Here is a 21,928-nt window from a genome sequence, read left to right as displayed (position 1 = left end):
ACCTTTGGTCGCATGAATACCTATATTATAATATTACATATTATAAAAAAAAAACAAAATTAAAACATACATCGTATATAGTTTATTATTTTAAAATTACATTATATGATATACAAATTAGTATTAAACCAAAAGATTTTGTTAAAACTACACGTGTTATAGACTTAAGTGGTGTAATTGATGCGAACGACACACGGTCGGTGCAAAATAATACTATGTAGGTACATGCACTATGGGTTACCTCCTGCCTTTACCTTGGTAAAAGACGTTAATACGTTAAAGTAAGTCGAACTATGCGTTTTCCAAGATTAACCGAAATACTAAATCAAGAAATAATAATTTATGATTTTTTTTTTCTTTTTTAATCGTGATTTTTAAGGAATCAAACTAACTTAACTAGGTACTGTTATCCTGTCTTAATAACACAAAATACGATTTCGTTAAATACCTACGTATGTTATTATTTTGTTGGAGACACCTATACAAGAGTATTTCTGAAAGGCTGTCGATGGCTTGATAAAAGATTAAAAATAAAAGCACACACGAACAATGTCTGCGCTAACGCTTAAGAGTGTAATAATAATAAATTAATATACGATTGTATGTCTCTAGAATCCAGCCAGTACCAATAAATACCGATGAATAAATAATAAATATAATATTTTTAATATAAACTCATTACCTATACATAGCTACTCATTAAACGCACAAGGATTTCTTCGGGTTTTCTTTAGGTATACTACACAAAAATATAATATCATTATTAGAGCCACGCACTAAGTAACTTCAATAATATCAATAATGATATTAAATGTCGATTAAATGTGTTTCATGTATATTTTTACCTTCGACAACACGCATTTTTAAAACCGAATAATAATAGGTCTGCGGTTTTCGGAAGGAACATCTTTCGTTATCGTTTACTATACTACATAAGTTAATGTATAATATAATATTATATACACAGAATTGAAGTGTTTTCTATGTTATCATACAGATATTAAATGTATACATAATAATTGTATATTATTATTTATCTAAATATTATTAAATTTGCCTGTAATTATTATGATTATGTATATTTTCATTTCGTATATGAGAAATCTTTATTTTATTTAAATGCTACAACGATAATATGGGAAGTGTTTTATTTTTTTATTTTTTAAAGAATTATAATTATCTACACTATTTGAAGGACAATAATAATATCATGGCTAGTCCGTAATAGAAAAGGAGACACGAAAGATTGATAAAATATCAACGAATAGAGTATAATATAAGTATACATATGTGTACCTAAGTTGATTTCTAAAGTGATAAATTAAAAACTTTACATACAATTTTATTTTTTATTATCTATGTCAATTTATATTAAAAATTTAAATTATTAATAAGCCGTAATTATTATAAAATTTAATACGAAACTTGTAAACTTGTTTGACACATATATTATAGATATATCATAATTAGAGGGGCACCTGGGACAGTAACACATGCCAAGATTATGTTTATCGGAAGGAAGGCTCTGCGCATACAATTTAGGTACAACACCATAATGTATAGTCGCATAGATCAAATATTTAAATGATAAATGGAAAAAAAACGTGCCTTTGAAAAGAAAAACTAATAATTGATTTATATAGGTGCAAATAAAACACGAAGGATTATATTATTGATCTGTATATTATAATATATATTAATAATTAGTATTATTAATAATTATACTAAATCGCTATCGATGATAACTAGTATGATTTTATAGTAACCAGAGTAGTATAGGTCATAAAATATAAAGATAACACAAAGTGAACACCGTTTATTATTATTATTTTACATATTTTTAACTCATCTTAATTCGCTCGAATCAGCAATGATCTACATCATGTTTTTGTTTTTATTTTTTTATTTTTCAACAACTAACAGCATGTACATTGTAGTATTGTACATTGAATTTATTGTTGGATGGATCTTAATGTTTGATTTGTTTTAATGTTTGATTCCGGATGGATCTTATCACCAATAATAATCAGAAAAAAATTTATTGGCATTCGACTTTCACGATCCAGAGGGATGCAATTTTTAAGATTTTCTATTCTCAATAACCAAACGTATTTTTCAGATAAAAAAAACATACATCACCGTAAACGATTAATATACGGTTCAGTAACCGATATAGAATCATTACGTTTACCAAATAAATGATATAAACTCATTGTGTATAATAATAATATATTTTATTATTGTTATGTACCTGCGCTTTCATTTCCTATTTAAAACATCTCAGCTGTAAAGGTACATCAAGGCATTCTCGAGGCATATTTTTCCAACATAGTTATTTAAGGTTACATATAATATATATGTTTAAATATTTAAACTCAATAATATTTAATTCTTATGTCTAGAAAACAGCTGCAGCTATTAAATAGTACTTAGGTATGTTAGGTAATATTATTAAATTCCCAGTAGAGAGGTACATATTATGATAGTTTAAAATAAATAAATTTATTATAATGTTATTATTGTTAATATTATACAAATACATAATATCTATAATTTAATATTTATAAATTATTTTTGAATTTTAAATAACTTTAACATTACATTGTTTGCAAAATTGATTGTAACTTTGTAAGTTGTCATAAATTAATTAATTTTTATATTACGCATCATATGATGTTTATATGTGAATACTAGATGAATAATTTTTAATTTTTCAACTTTTTTAAAAGTTAATTTTGATCATTTTTATTAATTTATTCAAAATTCGATTCCATATATACCTATCATGTTTAAAAATTATAAAATCATTAACATTTATTATGAGAACATTGTAAATTTGTAATCACGTAGATACGTCATATTCTGATAGCAACTATAATATGGCAATATTTAGATATTATATTATTTTAAAGATTTAATTAGCTATGATATAAATTTTAATTTAATAATATTATTAAATAGGAACTGTCCAATAACAAAAATCATTTTGACATAATTTTGAGATTTTAATGTTAAGTATTTATGTAAAAAAATCATGATTTCAATTTTGCGTTTATTATTTATAATAATAGCATAATTATAAGTGTGTATGTATGAAAGTAATGGGACATTATTCAATCAAAATTATAAAAAAAAAAATTAATATCGTAGTTTTTTCTATTAAAATTTGATAACAAGTCAAATAATAAATCATACGGGTCAAGATCGAATATAGCAGGACCCCGGAAGTAGGTTCCAAGCATCTATACATTTTCTGGTTTTCAGAGATACACAACGTATATAATATTATAAATACGTGTAATATAAAAAATATTACGATGCATATTGTTATATGTTTCAGTAGTATAAAAAATTATGATATTTTTCATGAATTTTATTGTAATCAAATGCGAGTGTGTGCGTAAGAAGAATTTATTTTTAAAAACTAACTGTAACTTTTAATTTCTATAGTTGTATAATATTATAATATATTTTAATTTATCTACAGGAAAATTTTCGATTAAATTGAATCAGACTTGCTGTTTATTATAATATTTAATATTATACGTTTAAATGGATGAACTTGTAAGTATAATATTAAACATAATTATGATTTCATTAATTTAAAAAGAATACAATTAATTTAGTTGAAAATAATAGTATTTAATATCTGTATAATATACGTCGAATAATTAATTGTTACATTTATGTTTTCTTTTATTTATGCAGTCACGGTGAACGATTATTATACATTAACATTAACATTTTTGTATTTGTTATGGATTGTGTTATATTGACACTATATAAACTAAACGAAAAACTGAAAAATGCTTGTTTTAAATTGAAGATAATTAATTTTTTTTTGTAACGATTATTTAAGTTGGTTGTATTTTTAGTAATAAAAATAAGCAATAATACTATAATAATATGTTTTTAATAATTTTATTAATAATAGTTAGAAAGTAGGTACTCGTCTAACTTGAAAATGAATTCAAGTTCAATAGTATTTTTACACGATGGTCAATAATAAAACGAATTCGTAATCACTCCAACTGCAAGGTTGAAGTAACCTATCTACCTATATGGCTATATACATATATAATATTTTAATATGTTATTACGAAGATATCACTGCGACTGTCAAACTCGGGTTTATTTTATAGTTTCTTACATCTATATTATTTAGACCAAGTTATATAATTAAGTATTATTTCCTTATAGCTAAATATAAAAGAAAACTTATATAACTTTACTAAAAAGGAGTTTATGTGTAGCAGTTAGCGGTTCGTAAAACATACAAGCGAATTCATATGAATTGGTACATTTTGGGTTATCTAATACTTTGTTTTGTTATAGATAATGTAAATATAATATGTCTAATAATAATTTATTTGTCAAACATACTATAAATGGTTTACCTATAATTTCGATTATTATTATTATTATATTTAACCCTGACATTCGATTTTTAAAACAATAGAAAAAGCTCCCGTTCAATGTCTATTGTTTAAAATCTAGTATTGTTGTGAACTCAGTGATCGCTAGTACAATTTTTCATTGTCAATATAATAGTATTTTAAGACTTTATTTACAATCATATAAATTAAACTGTTGATAAAAGTGCTATAATCATAGAGAAAACAACGTAGTTTTTTTTTTTTTTTTTAAAAAAATAAGAAAATTGTGGAATACTTTAGTTATATTAATATAGGAAGTTGGTAACTATACTTAGGTACCAGATATTTTATATTAAATTTATTTGTAAATATTTTTATTACTATTGGGCATAGATATGTTATTATACAACTAAATAATAGTAAATAATGTAAATATAAAAGAACAATGGCTAAGATAAAACACAATATGGTTTAAACATAAATATTTTCATTGTTCGTACAGAAATTGATACAGTTAATCATTTTTGCTTAAAATATAAAGTGTATTATAAACAATTTCACTCATCAAAATCAAAATATGTATAACAATTCATATAATTGTTATTTAATTTAGATACCTACTTATATATTTTTTTTAATTTATTTGTATGTTTGATAAATTTAAATAGTTGAAAATAGATTTTATATTATAATGTTTACCGTAACGAGACACTGTATAGACGTAGATATTATAGGAATATATAGGTACCGATTTAATGATTATAGTGTATTCATGTTATTAAACATGCTTAATTAAAATACGTTGCTAAAATTAATTAACATAAACGAGCGATGTAAATTAATTTTTTTTTCAAACATCTAAAAAAAAGTATCTGTAGTATGGTTTTAATTAAAGTAAACAATGATTGACCTATAGCATCTTAGACGTCTTTATATGAATTTCCGAAAAGAAAAACAAACAGTCCGTCTAGGATAAAATTTATTCTACTTTTTTGATTTTCAGACACAGAATAATTACGTAGTAATAAGAACACGTTAATTTAATAATTACTCTAGGTATGGCTATTTAAACGTGGAAAACGGTACCTACACACACGTATCATACGCGTCACGCGAAATTATAAAGCGCATCATAATAACGTATATACATATTTTGATTGTTATTGTTGTAAAGCTATTGAATATCGTGTCGTCGGTCACTTACCATGTCGGAAACGTTTCAAGAAAATCGTCAGATTTTTCATGATGACCATCGTGCGTTGTACAATACGATCGATGCTACGTCGATCGTCTATAATATGCGTACGGTGCCGAGGTGTGTGTCCGCGAACGGTCGACCTGCGGCGATTTTTAGTCGTCAACGGCTGTGGCAGCGTCGTCTTTGATGTCGTCGGCGTATCGCGGTCGACGGGAAAAAATGTCTATTCTGATCGCGAAAAAAAGTCCTCTCCGTCCGTCGTCTCGGCGGCGTGCGTTACGCGCTAGCCCGCGCCGCGCTCCGATACAATATGTATAGGTAGCTAATAAATATAATACGGTGCAGGTATCTATAAGTTAGAATACTTTGTTTACGATTTAAAAATAACTTATTATATCGAACTCGCGGCGAATGCGAAAAAAAAAATCGATTCGAATAAAAAATAAAAAAAAAAAAAAACGAGACAACTCTTTCTAATATTATGCGGGGTAGGACGGAGGGCTTATAACGCAGTGAACAAATTTCGGAGACGAAAAAAATTGTCAATAGACCCGCGTGCGTCTATCGGCAAGTTAACTAGTCCCGGGATCATCTAAACGTCGACTGACGCGTGCGCGTGCAAACTGCCGCGTATAGCTGCTGCCGGACGCCGTATACGAATCGAGTGCGTGTACAACGTGGTGTTGCGCGATGACGACGAGACGTCGGTCCGTCGGTGCGTCTCGTACGAATGGCCTTCGGCCGAAACGGTGCGCGGCCGATGCGAACCGGACCGAATGCCCGGCGTCGTACGGTTTACCTGTGCAACGTGCCATTATAATTATCGTAATCGTACCGCGTAAAGGCTTCGGGCCGGGTCGTGCCGATCTTTCCCCGCGAATACGATGACGCCGATGATTTACGCGTATTTTCCACAGCAGCCGCCGCCGCCGCCGTAAAACCCGCGACCGCTCAGCAATATACGGTACTAAATCGAATATACCACCACCACCACCACTACCGCAACCTCGGTATACGCGCGTTCGGCCAATCTCTCGTTCGGTTCCACCTCTTTTGCGAATCGTGGTCAAACGAAATTGTTATACATATGTAAATTATAATAATATAGTGTACTATGCGTTTGTATGACGTGTGCAATACCATCCAAACGGCAGTGTGTATATATTATTATACGCGAGTATATATAGCATGTGCCTATACACATATTATTATTATTATTAATAGGTACATTCGAGAAAAACAAAGTAAATTTATGCAAAGTGTCGTCGTTTGCAGCGGTGTGCAATACACTAATATAATATACCTATTTCGTGTAAGTAATTTTATCTACGCCTAATCTATACGCCACCCACGTAATAATCACCCATATATAACAAATACATTTTTACGGCGGTATAATATACATGGGTAATATTATATCCTGTATAATATTTTAAGATATTTTTTTAGATATACTGATAAAAAATATAGTATGCCCCTATATTTCTAAGGGATGTCCAATTGGTCTTTAAACTTAAACCTATATGCGGATCGGTTTTTGTCCGTCGAGCTTTTGAACTACACCTCTAAACAGGTAACATAGCCCTCTTAAAATATCGTAGTTAGCAAATAATTTATTTTGGCATTATCTGTTAAACTAAACATTGCAGAGTATACTAGAGTTACTCTAGTAGAATACTTATCTATAAATATGCCATTTTTCTTAAACTAGAATGGGTTTTTTAAAAAACTTTAAAACCTCCCACAAAACAACGACAGCACATATAGGGAGTATAACCTGGTTGGGCGGAGGTGTGATGCTGTGAAAGCAACCTACCCAGTACCTGCCTTGAGCTTTTACAATTTATCACTTAAAGTTAAATAATATAGTCGATTTTTAAATATTAAACTACGCCTTAATTGGAAATAAAAAATGTAATTAAACCTTTACAAATCACAATAGACACAATACAAAATAATAAGTTAAGATATATTTGTCTAAGTTATGGTATTTTAAATGATTTTTCGAATTCGTCTAAATAATTTAAATTTAAATCCTAGAAAACTATAGTCACTTAAATTACAGATAATATTAATACCAATATTAAAAACGTTAAATATATAAACGTAATTAATTTTCAGTAAAATATTCAATGGTGAGTCAGTGGTAATTACTAATTATTAATAAAGTAAAAACGATCGTTTGCCATAGCATTGGAACATGTAAAAAATATCAGCTGGCAAACACATATCATAATATTAAATAAAAAAAGGTTCTCGACAGTTCAACCACCATAAGTGTAATTTTATTTCATTTTTCAAGAGAAAAAGTCTAAAACTGTTATAACTTTTTATACTTGTTTTTTAAGGACGGAGATGAAATAATGCTGAACCGAAAGTTAGCATAGTGTAGCCCCTGTCATCATCTAGCGATTAAATTACTGTCAGCCAATAACAGGTCTCAGACACTTTATTCATAAAATCATAACTTTAGTTCTAACGCTGTAACTATACTATAACATAAATAGACACTTAACATTTTTTAAATATGCATAGTGCATTCAAACTGACAACAGAAAATATTCGTAGGCTGTAATGAATTCGTATCGTGTAACTAAATGCCCCCCGTCGACACAGCGCCAACCAGATATACCTAACTAAAATTCGTACGATTAAACAAGTCTCTGTAGACATGCATAATACATGCATAATATAATAAAACTTTGTTATGGATAGTTCGTAGGTATCATAGGCACGATGTGACACACACACATAATATACATATTATGATTAAATTGACAACAGTTTGACACGTATTTTTATCGTCGTAGTCCCGAGAATATGTTTTACAGTTTTACTCGTTAAGAATTCGGAAAGGACATTTGAATTTATTTCCCGTACATGGTACATCTCTTCTATGGGAGGACCTGTTAGCTACAATGTATAGGTATATTCTAAGTTTTTGGCATCTGTACATGCCTTGCTGTCAAAATATCGTATGATTTCGTGTTCGACCTACAACTGTAATAAGAATAAATATTACAAAAATGTGTATGTGTGTGTACGTATTTTTATTTAGAAACGATTATCTTTATTTATTATTGTTGTTGTTGTTATTGCTGTTTATAAAATAACGATTTCTTAATATTTTTTAGGTGTTTACTTGTAACCGACTCTGCGGTTTATATTGTACTAGTAGGTACACACGGAAGTCAAAACAAGATAAGGTCGATAGCAACAGGTGATATTGTGTTGCCTCTCTAGCGCCGAATGTTAGAATTCACACGCCCACGTAAACAAGTCCGTCACGCTCGTTATGACGACGAGTTCATGTCAAATTTTTCGAGGTGATGACCGATGAGTGTTTTCTTTTATGTAGATTATAACTTATAACTTATAAAATACTACAAAAATATCACCTAAATCATATTACGTACCCTATTATACGTTCACCTGCAGTAAGATTTGCACAAGACATCTTAAAAAGTATTTGTTCGTACCTACCAATTTTATCAGCTAAAAAAAGTACCTACTGAGATTATTTAAAAGTTTCATACAGCCGGTTGCTGTATAAATAAATAAAACATATAAATAAAGTAATTTAATCACTATAAAATACCATAAAATTTAAAAAAAAAAATTAGGTATTAACAAAGTAGGTACTCTAATAAAGAAATGGACCTTGGTTTTTTTTTAATTTTGTTTATTTTTATCTATCATATTTTTTCTCTGTATTTTACATTAATTTATACTTGTATGTTAATTATAGGTAGGTAAAGTTTTTTTTATTTTTTTTTATTTTTCAGCTTTTTCAATAGTATTTAAATTTTATTAATATATGAACTATTATTATATAATAATCATACTTGGCGTATAAATACCAAATAATAATTATTAATGGTTTTAGTTTTTAGAAATAACATAATATAAGTAAAATAAACAAAACAATATTATTGTAAATGTTAAGTGTCTAAATACAAAACTCCTAATAATTAATTTTTATTAATGTTTAGTAATAAAATATGGGCAAGATAATATTATAAGAGGTTCACAAACATTAAAATCATATAATTCAAAATTGGTGGAAAAACAAACGATGTTTTTTCCAATCTGGCAGAAAAATGGTATTGGCAGAAACTCTTAACGAACTTTTATTATGAGCGATGATATTCGCAATGGATCACAAAGAAACGAGAAAGAAGATAAATGAAATAATATGTTTACTGCGGATACCTACGTCATCCGATAAAAAAAAATAAAATAAAAAAATTAGACACAGTCGTACGGATACTTTTTTATGTAATTACAATTTTCAACTCATATTCGCGGTATATCATAACAAAATTACCAAAATAGTATTTTGTTGATGACCATAATTTACGCAGGAAAACGCATTAGGAACTATTGTATATTACATGGTTATATTAAAGTACTTATGAAAATAAAAATATAATTCATATAGATAATTGTAGGTACTTTTTTATAATTGTGATGAGTAATAATAATGATGTACGAAAAATAAGTAGAGACCTGCATAATTATCAATTGACCGACAACAACGGAAAATATTTTTTAAAAAAGAAACGGGATGTCATTGTAGAGTATCTAAATACACAAATAACAGCAAAACAAAAAATTGCTTGGGATATCTAAAATAAATGGTCGTTATTGTCGCATGCAATACCTTTGAGCTTTCTGTAAATGGGTGCCATCACACTCAACTTTCAGTTTATATAATATCGTTAAGTATATAAATATTGAAATGCAATACGTTAAATGTAATACAATCGTAAAAAACACTTTTTTTTCCTGCGAGATGAGGATCGTATTGGTGTAAAACATTTACTCACTGATCTACCTATAGCCATTCCTTGGCCGTTTTCGTATTATAAATTATAATATAATATAATATAGCTTATAAGCGCCAATGCCGCCGGTTGTATAATCTCGTTATTACACTTCCGATAATCTCTACGTGTACTCGATAAAACATTAATTTAGCGTTTATTGCTCGTAAGTAGTAGTAATAATAGTATTATAGTAGTAGTTACGTCACATCACATGTTTACCAATATATGAATGGATACTAAGTAGTGCGGCCACTTATATCGAAAAAAATAAAAAATGTATTTCCTTATTAATAACTAGGTACGTTGAAAACCGGAGTGATTTGTTTTTAAAATACAAGTTGTAAATTTATTAAGAAAAAATAAAAAACCAGAAATATTAGAAAAGTGTAAAAAAAAATGTAAATGTATGCATAAAATCACGGATACAGATAATAGTATAACAATTTCCATATTGTATTACTTAAAAATCAATAACATTATGCATCGATCGTTCAATAATGAACACTTAAAACTACAACAAAATGTTTGACTTATTTATACGATTTGTTTTTTTTTTTTATGGTTTTACAAAAAGTTAACTGATATAGTTATTCTATACATACTAATTTATGATTTGAGTATTTTTTAAAATAAGAGTGATACGTTATTAAATCTTTTGGTTTTAAAAATGAAAAATTTATACCTATTTTTAAATTGTAACTTAGTCAACTCAAAATCATCATTTCCGAAATCCTCTATCAGACATCAATCATTATTATACATTAAGGAAAGATGAGACAACCAACAAGTAAATATGTTAATACTCATCAAAAAATATTGTGTAAATAATTTATTATAATAACAGTAGCCATATCATATTATTGTACGGGAATGCTGTAATAAATTTCACCAAAGATTTTCTTCACGCTTAACTAAGCTTTAGGGTCCACTATTATTATTATAATGACAAATGCATTAAACGGAATTATAGGTACTAACCTAACTTCTGGTGTGATAGACGTGATACAGATGGTTAATGGTTGTGGTAGAAGAAACCATTCTACAAGAGTCAAGAGCATCTCCTGTTTATATCTTAATGTGCTCAATTGGGAAAATCGTTTTTTTTTTATTCAGTTAAGTACGTCTCTTGACCATTTTTTCCAATCACTCGATGAATTATTAAGACTGATGATGGCCGTAATGATGAATCTATCACATGAGAATTTAAAAATGTTGTTATGAATGGAGTTTAGAATAGATTTTGTAGTTATATTTTGGTAACAATAAGGTATAATATATAATATACAAAAATTACAAACATTGAAAACGAATTAACAAATATGACAGACATGATAATTTACAAAATTACATTGCGCTTATTGTTTTTTTTTTAAATTTGTATTATTCATCTTTTTCAACTCATCTTCAATGTTGTGCATATTTAACCTTTTATCAAATATAAATATTATTATTTATTATACATTATAAATATTACAGTGTAGGCCACCATGATTTTTGTTTTCCTGTTTAACTGCATGTTATCTATAATATGGAAAACACGTACTACACTAATGTAGACATTGATTACCGATTAGTAACGGTTCGTCTAACTCGTCTAAATTTGGATTTTGTATGATTTAAGTGGTATTACGAAATCCAGATAAATATATTGTAGACATTGCTTACCAAATTAAATATTTAATAGATATACGTCATATCATATTCTGAACTATAATAATGTTTTTACGTTAATTTTGTTGAACATAATACAAACTAGAAATTGAAATTACTACGTATTATATAATTGTTTTCGTATCAATTTCGATTTTAAATTTCATTTTTAAAATATTTTAAATAGACATCTATACGTAAGTTTTATAAATTACAAGTTCCAGACCACAACTGGTTACAGGAATGCAACAACGAACGACTCATTATAATATATATCAAGCGAATACCCGATAAAAACATACGAACATATACATTTTAATTGACTAAAAATGGCCAAAAAATATCTCATTAGTTGATAGTTAAAACATTATAGGTATTATAGTTTAATAGTTGAACAAATTCTAGTCGTAGCATCATTAGTTGCTTTTAGTGGCTATAGGCTTGTATTCATTATTTTTGTAATGGAAGGGGATCAGTGACGAAAAACTTTACCCATGTACAAAAAAAGCCGTTTTAAAATATTTTTAATACCTTAAAAATTAAATGAAAAACCATAAATTTATCAAAATTAATAAATGAAATAATAATTTTATGTGAAACTCAGTTTCCACAAATTTAAACACCTACGTTTTTTAGTGATTATAAATTATTGCCCACATTGTTTACTGTTTATAGATAGCAATAAAACGCATATAGGTACTACATACATTGTATATATTATTATACTTTGTATCAAAATCGTATACTAACATAATTAAATTCAAATGTATTTATCGCTAATTTATTTGTTTGTACAGTGTACACTGTACACCTTTCATTAGGTATTCATAAACACTCGATTTGCATTTATTATATTATTATAATATATATTATATTTTATTGAATAAATATCCCATCGATTTACCCAATAAAGATGTTTGATAATATCTGATAAATTGTTACAATATTGTACACGGAAACAATATACTGGTTTTTGTTTCGATAAATTCTAGCATAATTTTAACTGTTAAATTGCATGTATATCACGAATTTTGTTTACGTATGTGAATACAAATCGTGTTTTCCGTGGATTGCATCACAGCTTCTCACCCAAACGATTCTTCTGATTGTATTTTAGTTTTTATTATCTGGCATTTCTAGCCAATGAATAATCCGATGACGAGATCAAAGCATAATTTTGACATTATTTTGTAAAATTTTTCCTGGTGTCATCTTTAAAAATCTAAAATAATTGCTTGACACTCTTGGGACATCGCTGGGTCTTAATATTTTACCCGTCCGGTAAGTTCATTTTTTGTGTCATTGACCTTCACCACACGTGCGATATAATACTATAATAATATAATATATTATTATAGTATTATTATAGGTTATTTAGATAATTGTTATAATACATATACATTGTAGTGCAGAGTCAGAGTGCATTTATATTAAATACAATACCCATGCGTAAAAAGTAATTAGGTATAGTACATTAATATTTTTAGCTTATTACTTTGTATAGTGTTGACTTTTTTCAAAATATTCTCCTCAATATGATACCTAGGTACATTTGTGCAATTTTAACATTTTTCACATACCCAGTCCTTATTTCTTTTACCACCCTCCAATTGTGTTATTCGGTGATCATTAAAACGAGGTATTATTGTTTTAATACTTTTAATCGTTTTTGATTTAAAATGGCAATTTATATTTTTAATTTAATCAACTGAATTGAGTGTCTATGTAAAACATTATGTAATCGTCTAAAACTGGGGAGGAGCAACGATTGTTTCCATTTCAAAAAAAAAAAAAAAATAATAAAAATAAAACCACTCATAATTGTATTAAAAGTTAAAGGCAAACTATAAAATCGGTCATTATAATCGGGCGCTTTTAGTAAAATCCCTTAAAAAAAAAATTAAACGCACGAAAACATCATTCACATTCTATACATATACATACCTATATATATAGGTATTGTCTAAATTACGAAATAACACGTGTAATGCGCTATCATCGTGTGTTCGTGTACAACATAATATTATTAAGCCGCTGCAACGGTTCTTTATTTTCACAACACACACGATTCTAGAAATAACTAAATATTTTAATATATAGGTACCTGCGAAATAATAATATGTCATAGCTTATATTTTATTGTATTTATACGCATAGGTATATTGGATACGATTTAGTCGTCTAGAGTTTATTCGCGCCGCGTACACGAAACCAAGTAAACGTGTTTCTGTCGGTCATATATATATGCATATCATTATGCATTATTATTATTTATACGCATACGCACAACTGCACACGTCGGTTTGTTCGGTAAAAACGACGGCCCCTCCGCGGTACCTACTCGTGGTGCGGTGTGTGTGTGTGACAATAACAAATGGTCGATGAGCCTAATAACGTTCAACGTTTCGCCGAGTAATATTATTGTTTATTTTTTTTCCCCGACTCGAAACGTGTACACTCATGACTCTTTTTTACTCTAACGGTGAAGGCGTGGACTTGCGAATGGGATGGGCCGTACAACACAGACATCATGCCTCGGTGTGTGTGCCTATGCCATATAATAATAATTTATGATACGTATATATATTTATGACTCGTCCGCCTCTAAGCACATTACATATCCGCTATAGTGATATTATACTAAATAGTTTTGTGTCTATTTATGTTTTTTTTTTTTTTTACCGAACACGTCGGTCTCGATAGACGAGCATATTATAGTAAAATTAATCGTTTGCTCAAAAAGTTGGCCGCTGTAGCAGCATTGTCGACGACTGTACCTATATCGGGTTTGCAATACACACCGGACTACATTCGTCTCGTGATGTATTTTGGATAATTTAACCATACGGCGGTAGAACATCGCGATCCCACAGCATCTTGACATTTCTATATATTTTGTCGATTTTTTTCAGCCCCAAATAATATTATCCGTTGTTAATCCACTAGATTTACGTGTTTATTGATTTCAGTGTGTCAAATTTTCACAATAATTATGTCAAATCGTTTTCTATGTCGAAGTAATTATCCGGTATACCTGCCACGCTTAATCCACTTACTAGAAAGTATGACTGGTTAGACACAACGTCTAGATTATCAAGTAGAGTAAACTAATCGACTTTCAGCTTCTAGAAACTGATAAAGGTATAACTTTTAAATTATGTATAAGAATTTTTAAGATACGCTTAGCTACAGTCAAGAGTTTCTGTCGACATTCACTGCAATTAATTTCGTATTTCAATACGTCGAATGTTTTTTTCGGATACTTACGTTTCACTAAATACTAATTGAGTTTTTTAAATGAAAATCATTTTAAATTAGATAGTAATGTGTCGTATCTTTATTTTTAAAAGAATATATTTTGCAACACAAACAATTAACTGTCATTGGATTTAAAAAAATGGCAATTTTTAAATATTAGTGACTTTAGATTCTTATTGTAGCACGCACTGGCCGGTGGCCACTCTCGAAGGCTACATTGCATATTTTGCTTTATAATTTAGAATACGAGTATATTATATTTTTTTAAATACTTCATAAATGACAAAAACATTTTATTTTATAAACTATTAACACAAAAACTGCGATATTTTTTGTTTCTCAAATCTCAAATCATCTGTTATAATATGTAGATATTCGAAAACCATACAATTCCGTCTAAAATAGTACAACAGGCTGTAGATATTCCAATGATTCTTTCGAGCATGTCTTCTTTCGTAATGATGTATTCATATACTGTGAATTGTTCACACATATATATAATATATATTATACTGTATTTGACACACTTTTTATCACAAGGGCGGATCCAGAAATGCTTCATGGGAGGGGCGTAAAATTGTTTTTGGTTTTGATTTCGGTTTATTTCTAGCGAAACTATATGATATTTTTCTCGGAAAATGGTTATTATCGACGATAATCGATATATGGTACCAATCATATAGCTATGTATAAAACGTCTATACTGCACGTTGTTATTAATTATTTTCATGATTTTACTGTAGAAATATCGATTAAAACCAAGTATTTCGAAAATTGTTTATCATTGAAGACAATCGATGATAGAACGCATCAATTAAAATAGCTATAACACTACTATAACTAGCACTACTCCCTACACAATCAAATAATATTTTTTGATTTTTGTCATTTTATAATAATATTTTAGCTATGATGATTTACAAAAATAATCGAAACACATGTATTATATACTTATATAAATATACATTATATATTTATACAAATTTACAAGGATTGGGGGGAGCTATCGCCCCATTCGCTCCCACTTTGGATCAGCCCTTACTTTTTGAACTCAGGACAATTAAATGGTATAAAAACCGATACGAAAAAAATCAAGTACTATTCGGGTTTTAGGTCACCTACTGTAGCGGCCGAAAGGCTCGTCCGGTTTTCAAACATTAAAATTTTACGTATGGTATAAAATACGTAATACATAATAATATAATGTCTGTGTTTAGAAAAATAAAGTTTTTATACAATTTTTCAAAATAGTTTCGATTATAATGCTGAAGTTACAAACGACAAAGACTTATTCGTAGCAGCTGTGAGTAAATTAACATCAACTACAAATATTATAACTAAGCATAATATGTTTCATGTATAGTTTCATCCCTTAGTCTTCATTTGGGATAAGTTAAAATTACGATAGCCGTTTGGTAATACACCACAATCAATTGAATTGATCATTAATCACACCATACGTCTTAAAACACCTTTCAGTAAAGGTAATAAATATGTATAATAAGCAGAGTTCGGTGTTATTATATAGCATTTTATTTTTTTTCACCCGACTATTAAAGTTTTACAGACTAATATAGAAATTTATGTTGTGTTATTACGATTCAAAAATACAATTTATGTATTCTAGTAGAGGTTATTTTTAAATAACGTTTGTTTTATTTCGTTCTATTTTTATTTTCTTGTATATTTTCTATTTTGTTATAACATAAACAGTTGTGACTGATAAAAATTTAATTTAAATGTTTTAAAATTATTTTAATGAAGATCTTAACTTCTTAAATACTTCTTAAGGGTTTATTTCGATGATTTTAGGTGTCCCAAAACTGGGTTTAAGTAGGTAATGTGTATAATTAATACATATATCACGAAGTATAATTACTTCCGAAAGTACAGGGTTTAAATCATATTATTGTTTAGAATATTTCTTTACCTACGCTATTTCTGGTTAAATTAAGTTGAAGTTTTGTTTTATTTGTTTCAATAATTTTGCTATGTTAAAAAAAAAACACATACACCCACAGTTATACTTATATTATGTATCAATTTGTTATTATTACCTATTATTAAGAAGTCTCTAGCGCAAATTAAACCACATGGAACTTATCTATAAATTCTATAAATAATTTATAAAAATCTTTATACGTAGTTAGTAATAATTTGGAATGAAAATTAAAATCCTAGTGAAGAAATTAAACTCTTACCATAAAAAAGTGTCAGTAAAATATAGTTTTTAATTTTTGAACACCTATCATAGAAAAAAATTATCATATTTTTAAAAAACATTATTTTATTTTTGTTTTTAAACTTGAAATATTTTTTAAAAGTGGTATCGAAAAAATAAAAATAATTTCACACACATTTTGCACAGTTAAAATTATTCTTTTCTATTTGTGATGAAATGTTGATACCTTTTCTTATGATTTCTTATGATCTCTTTTTTTTTATGATGAGAAACACTATTTCCTAAGAATACCTTTTTTCTACTATAATTGTTATAAATTTATAATAAATTACATTTTAACAAACAAAGATAATTATGTAGACACAACTTGTTGTTTAGTTTTAATAAATATTTAAAATTAACATTATTCTGAAAATGATGATAAAATTGCCTATATAAAACTCCTTAAAAAGAGAATTTATACTACAACTTGAATACGAGTTATACAATACAGTCGATTCTCGGTAACTCGAACCTTGATAAATTCTCAATATCATAAACACATAAAATTCCTCTTCAAATAACAATAACATTTATTGTTTACATAATTTTATTAATTCGAAAATGAATTAGACAATTTTTTGATGTATCGTATATTGTCTTTTCTTAATTTAATACTAAAAATATTATGCAGTTTATCGTCGCGATAATTTTCCGATTTACTGGTCAGTGATATAGAAAGATAAGTCAAAGACCCACAAATAAAACCCTTCATCATCACAAGTAAAGAAGCGACACTTACTTTACAAAAATTATGTAGCTACATCAAAAGCAATGCAGGTATGAAAGATTGATTCATTTAAACTCCTCGGTTACCTATTTAGAAAATATAATTATTGAGAACATTGTTTTGAATAAACATAAACAATTATTAACCTTAAACTAATTCTTTAAAAATAATATCTAATATATATTTATAATATGTATGTATATTATTTTTATTTCTTTAACGTAAGCTACTAAATTAATATAAACTTTTTTAAGATTTTGATAACTCGAATTTTTTAGTATGCCGATTATTTCCCTTGTTAACTTTGCGTTATCGAGAGTCGACTCTGTACATAGTGTTTTTAAATACTTCGATCTTATTTCCATTGTAATATGATTATTCAATGACTTCTGCGTATGATCACAGTAATTACATTAATCTATAGGAAAATTATATTATAGATTAACGATGTTAGGTTAGTTTATTTGGACAATTATTAATTCTGAAAGGTAATAGCAGGGTATAGGATATTCTAATCTCCAAGGTCTAAAAAATATGATTATAATTTGAATTAGCAAAATCGTTTCAATTTATTAAATCAAATAAAAGACTGATTTATTTATTAGATTCATATCTAACGGATAGAAAAGTATTCATACATATTATTATTAAAATCAATCAATGTGATCGATCGAATATACGCCGGTGTTGCCTTGTAACACTGCATTACAACTATATATTATACATTAATTGATCCGATTTAAATCTATTGCACTATATTTATAATATTTTATCAACTTTGTAACGAATAGTTGATTATTAAAAAATGCAAGGTTTATATTGGTCCATATAATTAAATTGAGCAAACATATTATAGTACACGCGTTATAAATTTATTGTATATTAATAATACTATAAGCTAAAATAAGTATATTTATTAATATATTTAATGAAATAATTCATTACAAAACAATCAGCCGATATACCACAATTATATTTATATAAATAAAATATATGTATGTATTCTACATTATATTGCTCAGGGCAAAATCCACATAATTTTTTTTGATGTCAAAACTTAACACACATTTTATAGATTACTAAACCGTATACTTTTAGTAAATATAAAAATGTACTTATATTTTTTATAATTTAACTATGGATTTCAAAAAATAACACTTTTTATCTGTATTTATATGTGCATTGATACAAATTGATAAAAATTCGATATTACAATAAATCAACATAACATGAAGCTATAAAGTACAGTTTAATTTCAATAAGTCAGTTATCAATAGGTGAGTTAAATTGTATGCTGTATTGCTGTTGCATTATTTTTTATGGTTTGTACAGAAGTATGTTCGAATTTTCATACATTATTACTACAGTTTTGTACTTTTTCATCAAAAATTGATGTTAAAATTATAGCTAATAACAAAGATGTTAAATTTGTCATATTTGATAATATTAAACAATAATAATTATAAATGAAAAAAAAATATTGCAATTGTTTAGTAGGCAGTATTAGATACTTAACCAGTTTACTATCCACGTGTTTTATTTTTCGTAGGTTGCACATGACCATATAAAATATTAAGATATTTCAACTCAATCTGGGATTTATCTTTGCATTTATTTTTAATAAATTCTTCTTGAAATACTTTTTGAACATTGAATGATCACCAAAAATAAAACGTTAGCAATATTATTAATTATCAATTTAAAATCTATACAAAGTGACTAAAATATTTATATAACAAAAAAAACTTGAAATAAAAATAAAATTATTAGGTATTTCTATTTTGCATTATTGTGTATTTATTATATTTATAAAATGTGGATTTCTTTTATTATACCTAAATGGAAATTCTTTTAAAAATTATGACTATTTTATTGTACTCAACAGTCAACTGCTTTAAATTTGAATAAATCTTAAGTCTTAACGTGAACAATAAAACAACAATTTTTAAATTAGATGGTTTTTATTGTTGTCTAATTGTATAAAAAATATAGCTATGATATTTTTATGGTATTCAAAAGATTGTGCTAAGTATGCAAACAATTCTATTTTTCAATTTTGTATCATAGTCATTTTTTAAATTTGAAGTAAAAAAAACCTATTGAAATATAAGATACGATTAGTTATATAAGAATAGTTAAAATAAAAATGGTTGAACGCAATACAACTATACATTTTGGATATAAATCTTAATTTTATAATTATGATGATATTCATGATATAGGGAAGTTATCCAATATAAATTTAGATATTTTTAATGATATAAAATATTTCTTTTACAAAAAAGGATTTGAAATAACATTTTTTTAGAAATTTAAATATTTATCCACTATTTATGAATAAAAAAAATACTATAATACTACTTTACTTGTAGATGGAAAAATTGTTATTGAAAATTATAAACTAAAATTCTATAAAAGTGAGTAAATGATAATACAACCATTGACCAATGACCATATATGTCAAATTTAATTGATAAATTAATTGGCAACATTAGATATCAAAAAGTAATTAGTATAAACTTAGTTGTAAATCATGGCCATGTTAAATGTATTTATAAAAGAGATTTTATAAATTTTTATAAAAATATTATTTATCTTTTATTTGGTATCATAGCTTTCAAAACAGAAAATCAATTAAAAGGACCTGTAGAATTGTATCATTGTACTGCAAAAAATATTTGAAAAAATAAATGGAGGGATGTGTTCAGAAGAATTACTACTCGCGGATTTAAAAAATGCAAAATATGTTTTCATGTCGTTTATAGATTATAATTAATAATAAAGTATTTTTTTTACGTCATATTAAGAACTTTTTTCAAATGAATCAATGTAAAACAGTTTAAAATGTTTAAATAGTTTAATGATTTCTTACTTTTGTTGTTTGTAATTGTTTCTAGACGACTATTCCTAATAATATTGGACATTGTATTAATATTTATAATTTATATGCCGAGTTTAATGAATTTTTTATTTTTGTTTAATTTCTGGACATATGTATGACTACATGATATTGTTAATAATATAATTAGAAAAAATATGTAAATATTTATAGTTAGTCAATTTTCTAATTTTGAATATAGAGAAACGGGGTTGCTCAAAACATATAGTTTTTTTAAATGCTTTATGAAAATTATTGTCTATACAATTTGCTGGTAAAAATTATAATACTAGAAAAAATAAAATAAAATATTTATTTAATAAACGTTGGTAATATTATAAATGCGGATGTCAGAACTCAAACTGTATGTACTACTTACTTGGTATAACTCTAATACCCCACGTAATAATGCGCAGTACATAGAACGTAGAATAACATTTTGGGGAACTATCATAGTAAGTTGATCGCTTCAAACGTCGACATTCATATTCTTCGTTTGTGGCGTTTGTGTGGAGCAAGTTATCTCTTTTGAACAAAAAAAAAAAACTATATTTGTTGCATTAGAAATGCGTTAGTATTTGTCATTAGTCGAAAACAAATACTACCTAACCCTGTACCGCTAATATGACCTTGCAGGTCAATATATAATTATATAGGTACTGCAAAAGTAGCACGCACGCTGCACATTATATTTGTAAATAATAACGTGTTTATCATATTATGTGAAGATTAAATCATCAAGTGACGAAAACTTAACTATTTTAAATAAAAAAAATGTTTTGAAAAAT

General features: G+C 27.1%; 1 protein-coding gene across 2 annotated transcripts in view; it reads right to left on the bottom strand.

Moving 5' to 3' along the window:
• Positions 1-21,928, bottom strand: part of LOC114127890 (scavenger receptor class B member 1-like) — a 75,679-nt gene that overhangs the window by 35,715 nt on the left and 18,036 nt on the right. Inside the window, exon 1 of one of the 2 annotated variants that reach the window (XM_050205548.1) lies at positions 5,581-6,336. The exons of the other annotated variant lie outside the window; for it this stretch is intronic. Within the exon in view, the coding sequence (XP_050061505.1) occupies positions 5,581-5,629 (49 nt within the window). The 5' untranslated portion in view covers positions 5,630-6,336. Of the gene's footprint in view, positions 1-5,580; positions 6,337-21,928 lie in introns of those variants that run through there. 2 annotated transcript variants of the gene reach the window in all.

The sequence above is a fragment of the Aphis gossypii genome, chromosome X (assembly GCF_020184175.1).
Source record: "Aphis gossypii isolate Hap1 chromosome X, ASM2018417v2, whole genome shotgun sequence".
Classification (NCBI taxonomy): Eukaryota; Metazoa; Arthropoda; class Insecta; order Hemiptera; family Aphididae; genus Aphis; species Aphis gossypii.
Note: the sequence above shows the minus strand (reverse complement) of the source record. Positions and strands in the feature narration are given on the sequence as shown.